Genomic DNA, 20663 nt, shown 5'->3' on the forward strand with positions numbered 1-20663 from the left:
AAAAGTAACAATCCCCAAATTTGCATAATAGAAGGTTGTCTTTAACGAGGACATACCCTCTTGAAGTGGTAAAGTAAGTTGAATAACATGTCACGTTTCGAAATTTCCGAATCAACAGATTATTCACGGTTTCGTATACGTCCAATCGATATGACATTACGAATAATGAATTGTTCGTTTCTAGAAATATCACCGACGGAGAACAAAGTCATCCCTTTGGGAGAATCGATGCTAATTACTTTCTTAATTATTAATTATGAACGGCGCTAGAAACGCGACACCGTATAGTCCCAGCTTTCGTTCCCTCGGCTTTCCGTCTGTCTCCCGATCTCCCTCGGTCGATCGATACAGACTAGTTTGCTCACGCAGATAGAAACACGGACACTGAGGATGAGCAATGGGCAAAGATGTACAGGATAGCGGGACGTCAGACAGTCTGCCGGTTCCAAAGGATTTTCTCAATATCGGATAAAGGCCGGATTTAATTTCTGCTCCAATTTAAATTTTCATTGCCCCTCCGGGCATACTCGGAGGTTCGCTCGGGCTTCGAGCTTTTCGAACCGCTTACGCCTCCTCGCCCTAACTCCACCGCGCCGCGCCGTATAAACTGTTACTGATAAATATGTATGCGTCGAATCGTTGCGGGGCGCCTACTAAAAATGCTCCGCCGTCGCATTATATCATCGACCGTTCGACGCCCATTAACGGGACGCCCGGGATTAATGTAATTCCGACGGAAACGAGCAACTGCATTGTCGCGGACCTGTTTACTATTCGCCGGTTCGAAAAAAAATCCAGTTTCACGGTGAACTGTGCAAAATTTACCTTGGAAACGAATGCCACTGGGGAGAAAGTTAGTAAAGATTCTTTTACATATTTTATCGGCACGTTCCATTATATAAAACTTAGACTGTCGCATACAATTATTAAAATCTGTGATATGTACATCAGTATATATAAAAATTATTTTGCATTAAAAACTTTCATTCTCGCTGAACGAGGAAAATCCGAAATTTGTGAGAAATCGCAGAGCAGCGAACGAACGCTGAACAAGGTGATACTTTCGTGGCGAACAGAAGGTGGGAAGCCATCAGATCGCCGGGTTAATGACATTAGAGAGCAGTTCTCGAGTCCCAAAGGGCAACACATCAGTTTCGCAACGGCTGGTTCCCAATGCCTAGCGTGTTCGCAGCCGTGATATTTCGTTCAATTACATCGATAATCCAACGCTTCTATCGGATGACGCACTGCTCATATAGCAAGCGGATGATGCCCTCGTTTCGTACACGCTCCTCGTTTAACGATATCGCCTCCTAATCAGCCGTTGATGGCTGTACCGAAAATTGATTGGCGTTTTCATGAATACTGGACTGGACGTTTCACACGTTCGGTGTGGATCCTGTCGAGCTTTCAGGCTTCGTTTATAATGAAAGAGTTTACTTTCGAACGGATACGACGAGCGGAGTTTGAACAAAAGAGCTACAGTCGCAGTAGCTTTAGATCGAAATCGACGACGTGGCTATTCATTAGTAAAATGAAGGATCGGTGTGAAAATTCGATAAGCTTTAGTGCACGTCGCAGGCTGTACAGTTGTGTAAGTATGCAAAATTTAATCAATGATTTATAACTAGTACTGAAACGAGAAAAATCTACAGTATTAAATCGTGAGAGAACAGACAAGTAATTTATCGTGTTCGAGAAATATCTAGCAACGTGGAGAACGATGCTAAAGAGGAAACGAGAAAGAAAATCGAATTTTGTGAAACACACGCACGTTCCTTCAAAGAATTGGACACACCTGTAGGCCGGGAGAAGATTTACTTCCCTGGATATCAGCCGAGCGTCCAGACAACTGATAGAAGACTAAGAGAAAACGAGGAAACAGAGAGGAACAGGAGAATCTCAAATTGGACGATCGATACTGGAAAAAGGGGATAACGAACTGTTTGTACTTGCAACCAGAAGAACGACTATTGCTCCTGGGATGTTTACCAAAAGTTTTGCTAGAAATTAATTAGAAGACATCTCTGACTATGCAATAACAACAATATCGACTATCGAATAATCACAATATCGACTGTAAAAATTTAACAATTAAATAATAAATGGATGTTCGTGATAAAGTTTCATGTCAGAGTTGTAATTGTGTTTATCTATTTGAGGAACAAATTCGAGAACTAAAAGGCGGTTGAGGTTTGATTAAAATTTGTTTTCAATGATGCGTTAAAAAATAATTGTGCTCGTTCGCTGAACAACGTCGCTTAGAAAAGCGTTGCTCGCAATAACAATTTGCCTAACGCGAGGAAAATGATTCGGCCTCGTTCCTAGGGAAATGTTATGGAAACGGATATGGGAGAAGCGAACGATGCGTAGAGACTAAAAAACACTGGTCATCAATGTCACTGTTAAGTAGAAGCAAACGAGGGTTTGCTTCTCGGTGTCTGCGATCTCCTTCGAGCCTTTTTCTACTTCGACAGTTTAACGGGAGTTTAACGCAAGACGTGACAAAAACGATAACTGAGGAAAAAAGGGAAAGAATCTCTTTTGCTAAACACTGGTTAAAAATATGATATAATATAAAATACTGTTATAAGATATATTTTTAGAAAATGATTATGTGATTATACTAATATTTATTTCATAAATTACTAGTAAAGATAAGAATTAATTATAAATAATTTCTATTGTTTAAGCATTGTAAAAATTGTTTGAGTATTTTAATAAAAACAAATACTTATTTATATTGCAAGTCTAGTTTGATTTCAAAGCACTGTTATTTTATTCTTTTTGTTAACTGTTCGTTAACTTACGAATGTACATGGTAAGAGTGGTGCGAAGCGAGCGGAAAATCGAGAACCAAGAGCGAGTTCGTGTCCCGGAAGGAGAAATAAAGGCGGAAGAAGAAGAAGAAGAAGAGGGTTGATATCGATATAGGCGGGACGGAAAATCGAATCTACGATGGTACTCGTTTTACGCGCAACCCCGGCATCAAACGATGAACGAAACTGGCGGGCAAACCGATGTACCGACGTCGATCCTCGCACACATCGATTCGGCTAGCTTATCTTGTTGCCGTCCGAGGTTCCTTTGTGGAGCTCCCGTGACGCCCGCCAAGACCGAGTCCGCCGTTCCACGAGCAACTTCGGCAACAATATTGTCTACCAAATTTTGCGTCTGAACCGAACGGTAAAGGAATAGATTCCAATTGGTCTCGGTCCCTTTCATCCGCTTTTCCTTTATACTACTTGTTCATATCCTAATTCCTTGCCTAAAAATCCATCTCTACTACATAAACTACACAATTCTTTCAATAGAAAGTAACAAACGAAATTCATTCTGTCATACCATAATTCATTATTTACTATAGATTCGTGTCAATTATAATTACTGACGTAATGTGTTACCAAGATTGTCTAGACTTATTCGAGTAAGAAAGTTCGAACAAATGTTTAATATTATAGTAATTTAGACACGATATTATGAGCTGTATTTGCGTCTAACGAAAGCTAATCTTGCATCGAGGGGTTCTCGGAGCAATTACGAAACGATACAAGGCTAAGGCGTTATCCGTCTGTTCGTAGGACGAACGCACGCGGAAGCATTAGCCGCAATGATCGCGGTTGGAGGATTTCGCCTGGCAGACGAATGTAGCCGGGTTATCTGGCGGTAATAACGCGAAAAAGGCCACTTAAGGGTAACAGGGTGGGAGGCAGAGGGCCCCGGGGGTGGGATGAAATATCGACGTTCAAGCCGCTGCGCCGCTTATGGGGCGGAATACATCACGTACTAATTCCCAAATAGGTAGCCGGTTCCCCACTTCGTCTTCGAAGTAAGCTGTCTGCTTATTCTTACGACGTTAAGGAGCACGTGAAAAATGTTATGCAAAGCGCGCCGACCTCCCTGCGCTGCGAGCATCGACGTTGAATACCCGCTAATTTATTCCACAGTTCTTCCCTCCTTTTTTCCCCGCTCTCCTATCTGCATCGCTTAACATTCAAATGGGCTGATGAGTTTCGAAAGACATTGCATTATCGTTCGACTCGCCTATGAAAATTTCATACAGCGACAATTACAGGATGAATTTTCCGTTTATATAGGCGACGATTAATTATGCACAATATTTCGTATTGTTTAATGGACTGGTTTAACTGTTGGTTCATTAATGATGAAGCTATGAATAATATCCAATCGTATGTTAATTTAATCAAATTCATTAATTCGGCTATTGAAAGACTTGTGTTTTGCATGAAAATCAGCAGGTAATCAATAACCAAGTATCTTACGTTTCACTGATTTCGAAAGTTGCCTTCTCTCCGTACAAATAAATAATCTGAGGCAAAAAACTTGCGACGGAAGTAATAGAGGAATCAATGCTCGCGAGATTATGTCTGAGAAGAAACAAGTTGGCGGAAGACGGAGTTTGTAAGTAAAAGAGAACAGGTGCAAAACTTAACTTGTTATAAAAGTGGCGGACAGGCAACGGAGCCGTTTAATAAGTTAAGTAAAAAAGGTTGCGTACGATCTGTTTTTAATGAAAGTGACACAGGAAAAATACCCCAGGCCACGGGGTATGTAATTATGTTAAAATCCATGATATCCTGTCTCTCACAAAAAGGCGGCGCTAGGCAAGAAGTTGAATTTTATATTCTTAGTACGAAAACATTTTTGAGTTGGCAAATCGAGCAAGTTTTATCACTTCGATTAGAAAGTTCCATGACTAAATTATATTATATGCGTACTAGTTATATTTTTTATTGTTAAGAATCGTATAATGAAGCGAGGACTAGTGATACGACCGGCAGGTTGGAAAAAGAATGAACAATCGTTTGTCGTTCGTGTTTATTTCGCGATGGTGTTTGAAACGAGATTTCATCGAGCCGTAGCATATTGCGGTTTCCTATTAAACTGAAAGTTTTAAAGGTTTCCGTTAAACAGGTAACCGAGGCAGTTCTCGCGCACAGGACCTACGGGACTACTTGATTAAAACCTCCTCGGAAAGTGGCAGTCGCCGCGCCACTGCTGGAATTTCTCGCCGCCGGGCATTGTTTATAGAACAATGAATAGGTTTTGGCGTGCGGCGCGGCCCGCCCGCGCCGGCAGCGATTCACGCCGCGCGCCGCAGTCTCCCGCTCACGCCCGCGGCCAACTTTCCTTCCTTTCAACGACCTTCGCCGGGCCGCGATATTTCCTCCGCGATGATAAGAGTTTCGAGTCACGCGAGATAAGCCCGCACAATCGAGAACGCGAATCTGTTAATGCCCTGCAACGACGCGCGCTTCCCCTGGCTGGGATTGGGGTTGTATCGTGGTGAGCTACGTTGCGGAGGCGTTGTTAATAACCGTTGTCTGCTTGATAAGAAAATAACGGTAGCAGTGGTAGTAGTAATGAAAGTTTATTATGCGCTGCGAATGAACAATTGTGAGAGAGTACCGGGAGTGAAGGTGTCTAATTACGGTGTAAACAGGATGATTAAGATACGAGGGTATACTTTGATGAAATGCGAGCTTCAAGAACAGAATCGATCTTTTTTTAAATATTTTTTATTGCACTGAAAGGGTAACCTGAATCGTTTTTGGTAGGAATTGTTATTTCGTCGTGTTTAGCTCGCAAATTATTTGTCATTTTATTTGGGGTCGATCTTATAATATGAATAAAATGTTTTTCACTGTCCATGTAAATGGCTCTTAACGGTATATGTCAATGTGTAACAACGTATTTTACGTGAGACTGGCTCGTTTTTATTCCTCGCGGCATCGCGTAGATCTCGCCGGGCCATCGGGTTCGCCAGTAACGGTGGACGGTTTAAAAGTAACGACGCACAAAGCAAATTATCTCGGCAAAGGGGGCCGCGAGCCAAATGAAAAGCGGAAAAAGCAAGCGATCTATCTGGAAGTGCATGAACCGTAACAAAGATCGTGATGCATCGAAGGGTATTATTCGACTGTAGGAGTCCCGTGTTCTTACAGCGTGCCATTACCTCCGTGTTACTGTCCGAGGATCGTAGCTACAATTCTTCCCGGCCCTGCCCCGTGATACAATGCGCTTTTACCGTTTATCGTGAGAAACGTTCGGATCGGTTTTCCATCGCTCTTCAACATTTACTCGCGACCAGTTTAAGTCGTTCTAGACCTATCACAATGCGCCTCATTCTACCCGCGCTTCGTTTCCCCGTGAAGAATTTCAGGTACGCGCACAATAATTTCGCGTATAAAAATTGCGATACGCCGCAGACGCGGCGTGCATCCATTTTTATTGTTGAGCCCGTCTTGTTCGAACGCATGGCGGCAGTCATCCGCTTTTACGTTTCTTGGGACATTATGCTCGCATATTTATAACCGAACAGTCTGCCTCCCATTACGTCCCTCCGCGTTACACGTTTCTCTGTTTTTAGTACTCAACGGTTTTATCGGCTTCTTTTATTTTACTAATTCAAACTCGAGGATAACACGATTAAGGCAACATTAAAAATTTGCAAGCTCTTGCTTCTTAATGGCGAAACTGGTAAGGACGATTAGAAGTTCCTTTTATTGTTATGACATGAATACTAGTAGGATTTCTCACATTTTTAAGTAGTTCCAAGCAGTTTAATATTGTTTCTGAACCTGTTTCCAGTTCTAAAAATATATTTCACTTGATGTTTTTACTATGACTGGGATTTGTACGAGGTTCGATTCTACTAATTAGTATACAGTTGTATTTACGAAAGAATGGAACGAATCCCTGGGAAATCGTTACATTGCACGCAGGTTCTCGCGTGTTATTCGTTGGAATGGGTACCCCGGACCACAAAATACGCTAAAAGTTGCACGAAAGCGCGTTGGAACGCGAAAGTTTCGTTGGTCCGCGCGACCGGCCGGAATGATAAATCGTTTAACGTAATTTAATTATATTCCGGTGTATAGTGGCACAGGAATGGAGGCGCTGAATGCGCGATGGAATAAATAATTACTTTCTATGACAGATATTAATGAGCCACGCGCCGCTATGGATACGTCGGAGAGTCAAATTTCGAGTCGCATTCTTCGCGATTGTAAGATGTATAAATTAACATAAAAACGAAAACTGTCGTGACATGCTGTAATTAAAGATGTAAATGTGTGCGATAGTTACAATCGTGTAAATCGTAGATGGTAAAAAAAAAATTAATACACATCGTGGTTTTTATTACTTAATTTGTTATGTAACGGAATATTACATGTACAATTTAAAGTGAAGCGACTTTTTCAAGTACATTTAAGGATAGTTGAAATTTTTCATTTTCGCAATGCGCTTTGGGCTTATAAATTTACTGGCTTCGAACTCGGTCAGGATTCCGGAACTTCTTAACGGAACTTCTCGACTGAAAACTTGGATTCCACCACAAATATCGTTACTTCCGAATTTTCAGTGATTCCGAGAATTCGCCAATCTGACGATTGCACACTGAAAACTTAATTACGAACTACACACCACTTAGAAGAAAATTGAAGTAAAATCAGAATTAATGGAATATGTAAAGTAAAATACATTTCGTTATAATACAAATCGTTATAATCCTTTTAAACCTATGCCAGAAATGAAAGTCTTTTCCATAATTACACGACGTATCTCTGGGCTTGTGTGTTTTAAACATACTTAATTCCTCGGGTACATGTTTGAAAATTAATTTTGCATGGGATATCATGAGTCTAATACAGCATCGTTCTGTTTGTGTTTCCAGTGGACTTTGTGGACGGCGAGGTGCTGCATATCATCAAGATAAGTCGATTGCACATGGGGACGTACATGTGCATCGCGTCGAACGACGTACCACCTCGAGTTAGCCAGCACATATCTCTCCGCGTGCAGTGTAAGTATGCTTAAACGTCTCCTCATGTATATAATATATTCGTCAAAGTGCATGTACAAGGTCTGCGTTTATTATACTACTTATCGCTATAATCGTGTTAAACCCGAGCAGCACACTAGATTGTCATTAAAGTAAAAATTTGGTGTTTCATAAAATAATCATCGATGATCATTTTATGGAAATTATTGTTAGGATTCCAAATTTATTAGGCAGAAGTTAATGATGTCATTTTATAGATGTTTCTCTTTCATGGAAGAGAGAGTAAGTGTTTTGGGTACAAACGCTTAATAGCACTAGCGCGAACAAGTTAGCAACACAAATTATCTCGGCACAGACTTGGGAACAATGATCCTCGAAACGTCGGGGGTTGATAACAAGACTGTGAAGTGATCAGAGCGAGAGCGAGGCGAGGTTGCGGCGAGCGAACGAGGGGCCGACGCGAAAAGGGTGGTAACGGGCTGAATTCCGGGCACAATATCTCGATAAAGAGTGGTTGTTCGGAGCAACGCGATGCATTAGGTCGGTTTTCAACGTCTCATTTAGCCGGCGATTTACGAGCGACCACTTGACCCAGATATGCTCGGTGTACCCGGGGTTCGTTTCGAGCCCCTCTCGGCCATCACGTCACGTTCATCCAGTTTCGGTGTGCAAAACGCGTTTCCGCCCTGTCTTTTCCGACACATTAGTCTCCGTTCCACCGGGCGGATGGCTACCGGCCGTTAATAATCGTCCCCGACCAAGTTTGAGTTATCGCCTTCAGATGGGAACTTTTCACACCGGCCGAATCGTAACTTTATTTAAAGCTGAAACGAAATTGTGTGCTAAATTTATATTGAGTAGAACATGAAGAAAAATGATATGGGCAATGTTACATTTTTTTTTTTTAAAATCAGTTTAAGTCGATTTGTCAGAAACTCAACATTTTCAAACTCTTTAATAATGAATTATCAAAAGGCGTAGTTGGTCGTTGTGGCAGATTTGGTTACTCTTAAAAATCTTGCAAAGCGTCAGGTTGATCAGCTAATGGCTGGATAATATCATTCCGATAACACAACAACAGCGGGGAAACGAGAAAAAAAAAATCACGTCAGGGGAAGAATATGGAGTGGACGAGGGACGGCAGCCCTCGTGGTGATATCGTCCCAAGCGTACGCTGCTGGCAGTAAATCGTGATTTACGTTGCTCCGTAAAAGACGGAACTATGACACGATATTGCGGCCAGCGAAATACATGTATCTATATCGATCCGACTCGGCCGCTCCATCGTATAATAACCGAAAAACTTTTCGAAGAAACGTTTTTACGAACGGATTCTTGCGTGCTGACAACGAGTTGTTACCGTTGAGACTTCGAGTGTACGGGGACCTCATTGAGCACGAGAAAGAATTGAGAAAATTAAAAGTACAAAAGTGTGTCAATTCTCGTTTTACTGCACGAGGTGCATCAAGTCAGGGAATCGTCCTTGCCAGAAGAATTTCAGAACAATTTCATTTCTCTAAACATATACGCTAATAATACGTATAATATTTCATAAATTTTATAAAATAATAATTTATAAAATATTTCACTAATAATACGTATAACATTTTATTTTATTCCAGTGTTCACATCTGTCCAACGTAAATGTGTCAGGAGCTTTTATTGAAATTCATAATAAGCTTGTGGATTTTGTAGGATTTACCTTGCTGCAGCCATCAGAGTTCCGATGCACTAGATTATGCAGTTTGAATAGTTTCGAATTTCGCGAGTAGAAAGCTTGGAAAGTTTGGTCACCGAAATTCAAAGCGTACCTACATACATAATTCCAAAAATCGAATCGAGGTAGTTCAAGTGCCTATTTGGTGATTCATCTATTATTGCGACGCAATAAACGAGACATGCGAACATGTGCATTATATTTAAGGATACGTGAACAAATATAATAAGAATCAAAAACTGTGTTCTGTACACTTCTATATGTTATTCTCATTTATAACTTGAATTAAATTTTTTGTTATAGTTCCTCCTATGCTGACGATACCGAATCAGTTGGAAGCCGCGTACATTGGACAAGATGTGACATTGGAGTGTCAAACCGAGGCTTATCCAATCTCGATTAATTACTGGACTACCGAACATGGGGACATGATCATCTCCGGTAATTTTAACTTTGATACAATATTATAATACCACGTCCCTTGCCTAACCCCAGAACCATGAATATACACTGTCATAAATTATAAAATCCATAGTTCAATTTAATACTCGTACGGGAAACAACAAATGGAATAGAAATCAATTGAACATCTCATTTATTGTAATTTAAGTTGTAGATATTTCTGTATAACGTATTTTACAATCTTATTATTACTCGATAAATTTCGAATTTGTTCGAACTGGAACATTTTTCAACTACCAGGAATATGGTTTTATTTGCCTAGGCAATTACCGTTCTATTACAGGCGATAAGTACGAGGCGGTGTCCACCGACAACGATTACAACAAATATATGATGCTGAAAATTAGAAACGTCGGCCCGAAGGATTTTGGCTCGTACAAATGCGTCGCGCAAAATTCCCTCGGCAGTACTGATGGTGACATTAGGTTGGACGGTGAGTGCTTCTCATGAATACAGTTATAGATATTTAACATTGTTATTTTCCATTTCAAATATTATCGCTTCCATTTTTATTTATTCATAAAATCTAAACCATTATATGTACTTACTTTTTATTTCATTCTAATGAAATGTCTGTTAGAAATGCTTTTTAAATTATTACAAGACATGTTACAAGATATTAAACTTCCTCGGTGACCATCTTACCATAAAATATTCCGCAATAACTCAACCGAGTAGACACATCTATAAGCATTCTCCCATATCAGATATAAAAGTTTGGTGACAGTTATAAAAGATTTACCTCTGCCTTCTTGTATGCAACATGAAATTATAGAGATTATCATGTATGCTACGTCAGACGTAATTTATTGAATTGTCGTACGAAAAGAACTAGATGAAATCCTAAAATCAATTCGAAAGGAGACAGATACATTTTACTGGGCATATCTAACGACGCGTTCTTTACTATGTCCCTTAATTACAAAGTAATTGATTGATTCCCGATGAATGGACTTTACGCAAAGGCTGTTATCGTTAGGCAGCCGTTGTCGATGTTTATCGATCGTTCGACGAGGTCAAGCATCCTTATCGTCCCAACGTTGTCCGTAATTGGCGATTAAATTTACGGAGGATATATTTATCCCGGAAGAGTATACCTTTCCACCTCCTTGGACGAATAAATTGGCTGAAATTAAAAGTTCAACGATGTACGTATATCGTGCGACCGGTCGCTACGAGCAAAGTTTGCCCTCGGATTTACTCGAGTTCATGGATGCGCATTTTGCATTCTGCGTTTTGCATTTCCTATAGAAGTTCCACTCGTTTGATTATCTAATTATTGTTTTAAAGTTCATTTCTTTTTGACATTTAATTACCTGTCCTCAATTTTTGTTAATGACATTTATATATGATTATTAATAAGACACCGAGGAGATGGAATATTTTTATCTAAATGAATATAATCTGTTTGGTTCCTGGTAGAAATTCCAGCACCGTCGACGACGTCAACGACGCCACTGCCATACTACGTCACTTCGTCGATGAAGAAACACGGTAACCGAGCTTCAGTCTGGTGGGCGTTCCGCCCATTTCCGCGTAGACGATTTTACGTTGAACGAAACCACGCGAACACAATGCCGTAATCCAGGCATTTAAAAAAAGCACGTCGCGGCCTGGTCGTCATTGAAAAATGTTCACGTCGGAATTAGGCGGAACGCTCGCTGTTTTAATTTCCACACAATGTGACACGTGACCTAAACCCCATAGAATGCGCACATTTACAATACATCCATCCGTTTATTTTTCATAGAACAAAGACGTCGCAACTTTTGTATCTGCCACGGCATTCTTCTCACTCCCGATCATGAAACACGCCATGTAAAATCGTTCTTTATGTAATGCATTTTAGGTAGAAACAGTAACAAGAAATTACAACGACCTATCGACTACGAGGTCGAGGAATGGCGAGATCCAGGTCAGTAAATATCTATTTTAACGCGGCCCGCGTACCTCAGGCATTTCCCACGACGATACACCCCGGCTGGCAGGCCTGTTATACCCTGGTCCTCCCCGCGCCCCGGTCCGGTTCGGAGTAATTAGCGTAATTAAAACCTCGTCAACGGCGCACATCCGAGGTGGAGAGATTCTCCGGTGAATCCACTAAATTGCCAATGCTCAGTGATCCCCTTTATCCGTGAACGAATTACTTCACGTTACTTGGTCCCCTTTAACTGGCCAGAATGGATTTCAGAAATTACGCTTCCGACGACAGTGATTTTCACTGATGGCCCCTCAATTCTACCATCGATGTTCTTACATCACTGATTTTCACTTGTTTCATTTTTTGTTCAGCAATTAGAAGAGTGCTCCGTGATCTGAAATGTTTCTTTAAAAGAATAAATACACGGTGGATTCTTATGCACCGTAGCTCCGCAAAATCTTCAATTGAAATGACAAAGCCACTTATATTAATGACATGACAAATGTTTCATATACGCTGGGCGAAATGAAATGTTACACGTATATTTAGGATATATTGTTTCAACGTTTATCTGTAGTAGAGTTTTAGCTATTTGACATCAACTATTTTTGTAATGTCACTAAAAATTATATTAGCCACCGTGCAAAGTGGAATAAATTCTAAATGTAAGTCTTCATGCATGACGTCAAATTGAATTACAGCACTCGTCTGCAGAAATAGTACCAGGAAGTTATCAAGCCAGTATGTATAATTAAAATACAGTAGAAATATAATAATACATTTAAAGAAAATATTTCGTACACTTAATTGCATTTACGGTCTTGCTGAACCAAGTGTCTATCATTGTTCCGTGGTTGAAATTAATAACTTTAAATATTAATCTTTTAACGATCGACGAAGTAATCTTATGCAATTATCTTGAAACATAGGGTATGGAAAAATTTCATTTAAAATGAGGCTTGGTAGTTAAGCCAGAAGACGAATCTCCTTTGTGGTTTTACTCGCTTCTTTTTTTTTTTACTGTCTGATTCACGAGTTGGTGCAATTTAAAGTATCGCATAGCTTATGAATATTGAACGTCGTAATATCTTATGAATAAGCATGAGAAGACCAATCCAGCGGGTTTAACTACCGTTAAATTTCGAATATCGATTAAAGGTCTAAATATTCCGCGAGGAAATAACCCATTACTGTAAAATTACGCGTGAATTAAGACTAGTCTACGCGTAAAACGGAATTTGTATACTCTTTGCGAACTCTTAAGATATAAAATTCCCACAATAGTCGAGAGTATTTAAATGTTCATAAAAAAGTTTTAATAAAGCTATAATGCGAGCTCGCTTCACAAGTAAAGCTTTTCCCACCGCAATTATTTTTAATTTTTCTTTGACTGAATATTAATGGACGAGTAATTTATATATAATTTATATGAAAATGTAACATCGCATGCGCAATGAATATTTTCTTACGAAGCCTCACAATTGGTTTCCTTTCTATAAAAAAATTTATAGCGGTTTCCCTATATTTCCTTCGCTGCAGATGATCAACTCATTCTGTCGGTATTGGAATTTTGACTGCAAACACTTAAAACGTTGCGTCGCGAACACTTTTCGTTTCGCATGCCGATAAATTGGCAGCAACGTGGCACGGGCATCGAAGTTTTCGAACTCAATTTCAATGACTTCGCTGAAAGATTCCCGGGAGTGTCGGCCGGCCCCGCCGGCTCTCATTTCTCGAAGTTTACTTTCAATTAATGAAAAACGAGTTTCGTTGACCCGCGGCCGTTTCCGTCGGCTCCGGTCGAATGACGAAACCCGCCGAGAATTCTTGCTGCCGTTTCATTCGATTCCTTTTCTTTTGGCCTCATTTGTTAAATCGATCGACACCTACACGAGGCGAGATTCAATTGATTCTCCCTCTAAGTACTTCGCGCAAACTTTTATGATCCCGCACAGTTTCGGTTCTCTCCTTATTCAAATGAAGCTTATTCTAATGTCTTTTGTGATGGAACGCTCGTTTGTTCGTAGTTCGTTCAAACCTAGAAAACGAGAGACAAGCCAAGTACCTTTTAATTATGCAAATTCACGGATCTTTATAAATACAGTTTTTGATGTCTACTTGACAGGTAGAAAATGATGAAAAAACAGGATCGTACACAAATGACGTAACGCTTACTGTAGTTGGATTTCATAGAAAATCAGCGATTTTCACACCGAGTTGGTTCCATTCAACTGTAAATTCTATTCGTTTAGGTTAATTGCTCGTAAATTGCGGTAGCTCTGATCGGCGTGACGGAATCGGTTTGGACGGCAAAGAAAACGACGGAAAACTGTGCGGTCGAGAACCGGTAAAGGGGGGGCGTTAAATTGTTGGAAAACGGTCCGACTGTCGCCGTCCATGCGGAAAGTCACGTAGCGTGGATTTTGCTCGTAGGTGAGAATAACTTTTTTCGGTGCGGACGTGCGATTTCGGCGTCCCTTTTCCGGCGAGCGGGCCGTCGCGTCGTCGCCTCGGAGCGGAACGACATGAATTCACGACGACTGTTGCCCGATCCCGATCGGTTGTGAAATAAGAAAACTTGGCTCACGTGTGTTTCACCTCGCTCGCCTCTAATAACACCGATAAACCATTTTCGTTAGCTATTGATTCGAGATAAGTCTACGTCGATTTCGAGATTTCTGTAACTCGTGCTTTCAAGAAAATCTCGGTGAAACCGAGAGAATCGTTTGCAGAATTATTGACGAGCACGATAGCTGCACGTGCTACACAGAATTTTTCACGATTTTACTCCAGACAAAATTAAACGTATTTCACTTCACCGTCGATTCTGCAATTCAGAATTTCTATAATTTAACTCGTACATTCTTGTGACTGTTATATCCAGGCAAAGTCTGTAGAGTCTGAACATTGTTATAACTTTTAAAACATTTATTGAATTAAATTACCTATCACTTTTTTATACATATTAAATTCTTTATCGTCCCAAGTTTCTTTACTATTTTTCTTCTAAATATTGTTATGATGGATAAACAATTGCCTATACATAAATCGTTCGTGGGTTAATGGGCTGAAAAATCACGGAGGTTAAACGATTTCACGAGTATGTTCTACCTGGTAACGTTTCGTGCGTCGATGTTCCAGGAAGATACGTAGCCCGGCTACATATCAAGCAGCTTCGGTTACCGTTTCGCGTGATACCTGTGTATGTACCGGGACCGGTCGGGGGGTGAGAGGGTAGGGCGAGGGGTCGAAGTTGCCGCGGGTTAACAGGTACGGTAAGCGTACATATGTATCGACTTCTTCCCGGGGTTTGATATTCATGTATTCATAGCCGGCAACATTACCGGATTTGTATTAGCGCCACAGGTGGCGGCGCAGCGTTGATCCAACGTGGACCAGCTCCGTAAAACTTAGGAACAACCGGCCAATCCAATCGGGAAGCGAAATTGAAGCCGGGTGAGGGAACAGGGAAAGAATCGAACCCGACGATAAACCACATATTTATTGGGACGCGTCCGCTACGATACGCCTGAGAATAATTTAATAAATTGTTTCCCGTTACCGTATCGCGATCTATCACGAAATCGCACGAAAATTCTCGCATTCGCAACGCCAGGGTCGATTCCGTGTACAGCTTCCCTGCCTAGAATGCATCCCTTCATATCAAATTTGAATATTTCCTATCTTTCGTCGATTCACTATAAATTATATTATATAGTTTGTAATTTAGTTAATGATACTTTTGTTACATTCATAAAAGAGAATTGATATATTTTAAATGTTTGTGTTTTATTCAGTTTTCTTACTAGCATGTTAAACATGGTTTAGATTCAATTTGCTCGAGATTAGACAATAGTCTGGTTTCATTAACTAAGACATTCGGTTGATTTCCTCGGAGCGGACGTCAAATCAGACCAGTTCAACAGACAATTGGGCGATATCTAATGGGGTATAAATTTATTTAGTCTCATCCGGCGGGTGAGCATTTTATCTCATTAAAAAGGGATTTGCTCCGACCAAATATCCTAGAGATTCCGAGAATTTGGTCGAATTTAATTCCCGAGACGCGGATGAATGTCGAGGTTCCTCTCCCGCCCGCCGTTCGCATTATCCGCGGCAACTCCTTGTATTTATCTTCTCTATCCGACTATTCTCATGCTCACACATACGACGTACATTCTCGGCGTCGCTGAAAGATCGACCGCCACCGTGGGACTCCCGCGTCTCTTACCTTATAACGTCATCCGCTATTCATTTCGTTCTCGAGCTTCAAGCTACGAATATATTCAATTGAACTCTAAAGAATCGCAAAAGCGATTTGTCATTTTTCTGAGAACGTCGTTATAAGATTTATATCTACAAACGAATTTATAAAGATCTTTAACAAAAATCATTGAGGCTTTCATATTTTCGTTTCACCGATTCTGAGGAAACAGTCGGTAGAAAAGTTCATTCGGTTGCAAAACAGTAATGAATATTTGCGAGAAATCCACAAATACTGAATATCGCGGATTTTATGTTTACAGTGTAACGCAGTGCTTCCTTGTTTACGTAACGGTTGTATTAAAATCTGCACCAGAACGAAAATAATTCCTTTCTTCTTTCAACATTCGTCGGTTTATTAAACATTAAACACAAACGTTGGCGAAACGTTTTTTTACCTTATAAAACAAATCTTTCTGGCTTAAATAGTAGAAATAAGTAATTAAGATCTGAAAGTCATCTCAATTTTCTTAAATAGAGTTATACATTCTTATAGGCACTGAGTGTATTTTATGAATAATGAAGATACTGAAATTAACCTGAGAATCTGGTTCCACTTAAGGTTGCTCGAACTTTATTTCTATCTACTATCCTTTAAGAACTGCGACCTATCCCAAGCTAGATTCAGGGTTTCGCAAGCTTCCAAGGCGGAGGACCGACGCGACGGTCATTGAAATTCGGCCGGTACGAATTGGCTTCGCGCGTTCACTCCCTATGAAATTCGAATCACCATCGCATTGTCCGGTGAAATCCTTTCAGGATGCTATCAGCACTGTTCGCGCGATTGCCGTCCACACGTTCGATTATCCCGGCCGGCGCATTATTATTCGAACGCCTCTATTATTCGGGGCAACATGTTCACTGGCGCCGAGAGCTTTGTTGCATTCTCATTTCCATGTGTTCGTGCCGCCGACCCGCCCGTCTATTTCCCTCCACCGGGGATTTAGAGCTAATTCTACGAAGAACAATTTAATACGGAATAAAAACGTTATTTTGAATTACCCGAATTGATGAAATCGTTCCTAGACGAACGGTGCGTTCTATTGTATCAGATATTACAATGATACTCGCGTTTTCTATGAATAAAACTGTTACGAGTTTCGTGATTCATTAATAATATCCAAAAATTTGTTATATAGTCTTTATTGATGCTATTTATTAAAGGAACAATTCATACATTAAAAAAAAACTCGTTAAATCTTTAAAATTTAATAAAAAATTGCAAACCACATTATTACATGTAAGAATTGGAGAGATCGATGTAGGAATTAGGTATCACTGATTCGACATAGAGACAGGGAAGTGTTTGGTTTCAGATTATGACAGGGATTACGGTCCGCCGTCGATGAGGCCGCCGGGCGAGCCTCCAGTGGACGCGTTAAGTCCGGGCGTATCACATCGGGCGGAGCTCGTTCTTCATCTTACGGTGAGTCTACTGTCGCTGCTACTTCCAGCCATCAGAAGGTGATTCTCACGTCGCGGGAACGGGGCTTCCAGTTCTAGTGTTTATTGGACGGTAACCAGACCGGAGCCGGCTGCCACTTTCTGGTACGCCGGCTTCGCGCTGGATGATGGACGAGTGCGACGAGCAAAGACGCGCTTGAAATTATTTTCATACTAAACGTAGACGTATACAGAAAAGCAGAGGATATTATATATATAAATATAAAAAAAAAAATGAATAAATATATATATAAATATAAATACAAATATGATATGTTGTGTAAGTATATATATATATACAGTAAGAGAATTCTTAGGCTTTTATGAACGGCGATGATTTTGTGGCCACCTTTTCATTCTCCCTCGTAGGCGTGTGAATCGAGTATGAGAAGGGATTCGTGTTCGACCATGCGAGTTTCGCTCCGTGCAGGGAGACACGCCGATGGTTTTCAGCCGATGTTAACGCGGGTCTTGCCGTTGTCTCATATAAACGCGTTGCTGCTTTTAAGTGTTCAGCCAAAAACAAAACGAGTTTTATAATCAAACGTGTACGCCGGACCGGCTGGGAACCACTGGCCTCTGAATTAGCTCCGATACTAATTAGTTTCCTTGCACAGAGACGAGCGAAGATTAGATGTTCGGAATTTCTTCGTTTAAACCGATTACCTATGTAAATACCAAAATAATTTCATAAATCTCGCCAACAATTATCGTAGGTATTCATTATGAGACTCGTTCATCTCGTTTCATTTAAGAGATTCTCTTTACACGTAAATCTAGGGATAACTTATTTTTCGTGAAGACGCACATGGATTTTTGTTACCAAAGACAGAGAAGAGATTAATTATTGTATCGTCTCGTTAGTCGAAAATCGATGGGATGACGAAGTACGCGGAACGATAGTTCATCAAAAACATATAGACATTATTTTAAAAACGGTTTCGCGTACTTCTCGTTCGTGTACCGATCTCACTTCCCGTCGGACGCGAGCAGGCAATCGGTGTTCGTTCGCGACGGTGATTAACTCTAGTCGGGCGAGCAAGCCGCAACCTGTATTTCGTTACATATAAAATAACATATACGTACGCATGAAGGAATAAACTAAAACGTAATTATAACATTATACGCAAGAACATATACAGTATAATATAAATAACGAATACGTAGTTGTGTTGGGACACGCGCTTCGAGGTTCCATTCGAAACACATGTACACTCTTGTCTATGGGCCTTGTAATATACGAGCAACAATTATTTAACAAATTAGAAATGCCATTATTAAGATTCTGTTATAAAATGAATTACGATTTTTAAACGTTTAATATAATTTTACTTCGTATAATAATCAATGAATATTTTAATAAGAATGAAAAGAAAAGCTCTGGCAGCTTTTAGTTATAGGCTGATTGTACATCAAATTCTTTCGGTCTTTTCAATCGTTTTAAACTTGTGGACAGATGTGTACATGCTAATGTGAACAGTTTGGGAAGCACAGAGGCGTTTGTAAATGTGTATCGGGGCGTAGTTAAGAATGTTAACGTTTGCGAGTTCCCGCGTGTACGGAAGGAGCGCGACGACGATGTAGACTGTTGCGTGGCCCCGAATCATCGGACGACGATGCGACGGTGACTTCGCGCAAAAGCTTCGTCGTTTCAGTTCGATTTTACGCATCAAACGCGGGATAACCGAGTTCTCCCGTGAGGCTACACGTCGACGACAATATTTTTAGCTTTAACGAGACTTAAAGTAGATTTAACGATCTATATCTGTAGAGAATATTTCCAGAATGCTTTTTCCTTCTCTTAATGGAATCTATTGTAAATTCTTTTTTCATAATATTCATTCTGCTGTATGGACTCAGTTGTGTGCAAAGGTCAGAGAAGTAGAGGCTTTTGACGGTGACTCCTTGTCCGTGAACAACCTCTCTGAAAGTCTATTTCGAGTTTCGTTCAAGCCTAATGGAGAATTGGTGGTAGCAGTTAGATGTGGCATATCTGGGAAATATTGAATCGCTTGTCTTTTAACTTAAAAGTGGCATACATGTTTTTCCTATACAAAATTCTCAGTGAAATTCTTTATGCAATTTTATGAATCCTATTATTAAGTATTGAAAAATAATAAGGTAAACTGTTTTTCCTCAAAGTATTTATGGTAGTTTATACATTTTGTTGAATATTCCTATTTATTAGAAAAAGAGACAGGCGATTCAATGAGTATATGTCCGGTTGTTCCGTTCGAAAGGGACTCGATGAAGAGACGTTAATAACGCGTGTTTGCCGATTAATTGTTCTGTAAATACATATTGTAGGTACGTTACGCTGTGATGAATATAACATAAACGAATCGTCGTCTATTTTCGCGAGTTGATGATTCGAGGCTGCGATTTTGTTGACGCAGGAGTATAAGAATTGCGAATGTGTTGTGAATAGCGATTATTGTCGAAGCGACCGTTATATATATATATATATATATATATATACATACGTATCGATACGATGATCGTGCGAGAACGTCGAAGAGTAGAAACGTCGAGACGAGCGATCGTCTAGATATGTCGTATTGGATTATAATAAATTACGTTATTAATGTATCGTGCCCGATGATTTCACTGTGTCGTACGATTTTTATGGGTTCGAACGGACGTCGATAATGGCTCGCGGAACGAGCGTCAGATGTAGATGGTGAAATTCTCGCGCTGGAATATCTTAATAAATCGAATACATGACTGCCATTATAAATCCTTGTTCAGTTATTTGCTGAATAAAATTAAAAAATGATCATGATCCAATTTCAAAGTGACATTAAAACATAAACAGTTCTGACTATTATTTTCAATTTTATTCAATTCTGGCATTACACATCAATTCATTGAATTCAAGTAAAATAGCGTAAGAAATGTTGAATTTTTTGAAACATCCTCATTTGATAGATGAAAGGAAATATAGTTCCTGGCTCGTGCCAATATACCAATCGGAGATATGGACTTTCGAAGTTACATCGATTTAATACTCCACGGAATTCCCATTCAACTTCAGTTCGTAGAATCAAAGG

The 20663-nt window shown here is 40.1% G+C and overlaps 1 protein-coding gene across 6 annotated transcripts in view; it reads left to right on the forward strand.

Moving 5' to 3' along the window:
* The window catches only part of LOC108626220 (neurotrimin), a 181465-nt gene extending 161263 nt beyond the window's left edge, over positions 1-20202 (forward strand). For 3 of the 6 annotated variants that reach the window (XM_018026788.2, XM_018026787.2, XM_018026792.2), the window contains 6 exons: positions 7700-7828; positions 9828-9965; positions 10249-10419; positions 11409-11480; positions 11836-11901; positions 17487-20202. In XM_018026788.2, the coding sequence (XP_017882277.1) occupies positions 7700-7828; positions 9828-9965; positions 10249-10419; positions 11409-11480; positions 11836-11901; positions 17487-17638 (728 nt within the window). In that variant the 3' untranslated portion in view covers positions 17639-20202. The other 3 variants (XM_018026789.2, XM_026814451.1, XM_026814452.1) reach the window with 3 other exon arrangements.
* Positions 20203-20663: the final 461 nt, after the last annotated feature.

This window comes from Ceratina calcarata, unplaced genomic scaffold (genome assembly GCF_001652005.2).
Source record: "Ceratina calcarata isolate Rehan_Ccalc_2016 unplaced genomic scaffold, ASM165200v1 scaffold39.2, whole genome shotgun sequence".
In the NCBI taxonomy this organism is placed as follows: domain Eukaryota; kingdom Metazoa; phylum Arthropoda; class Insecta; order Hymenoptera; family Apidae; genus Ceratina; species Ceratina calcarata.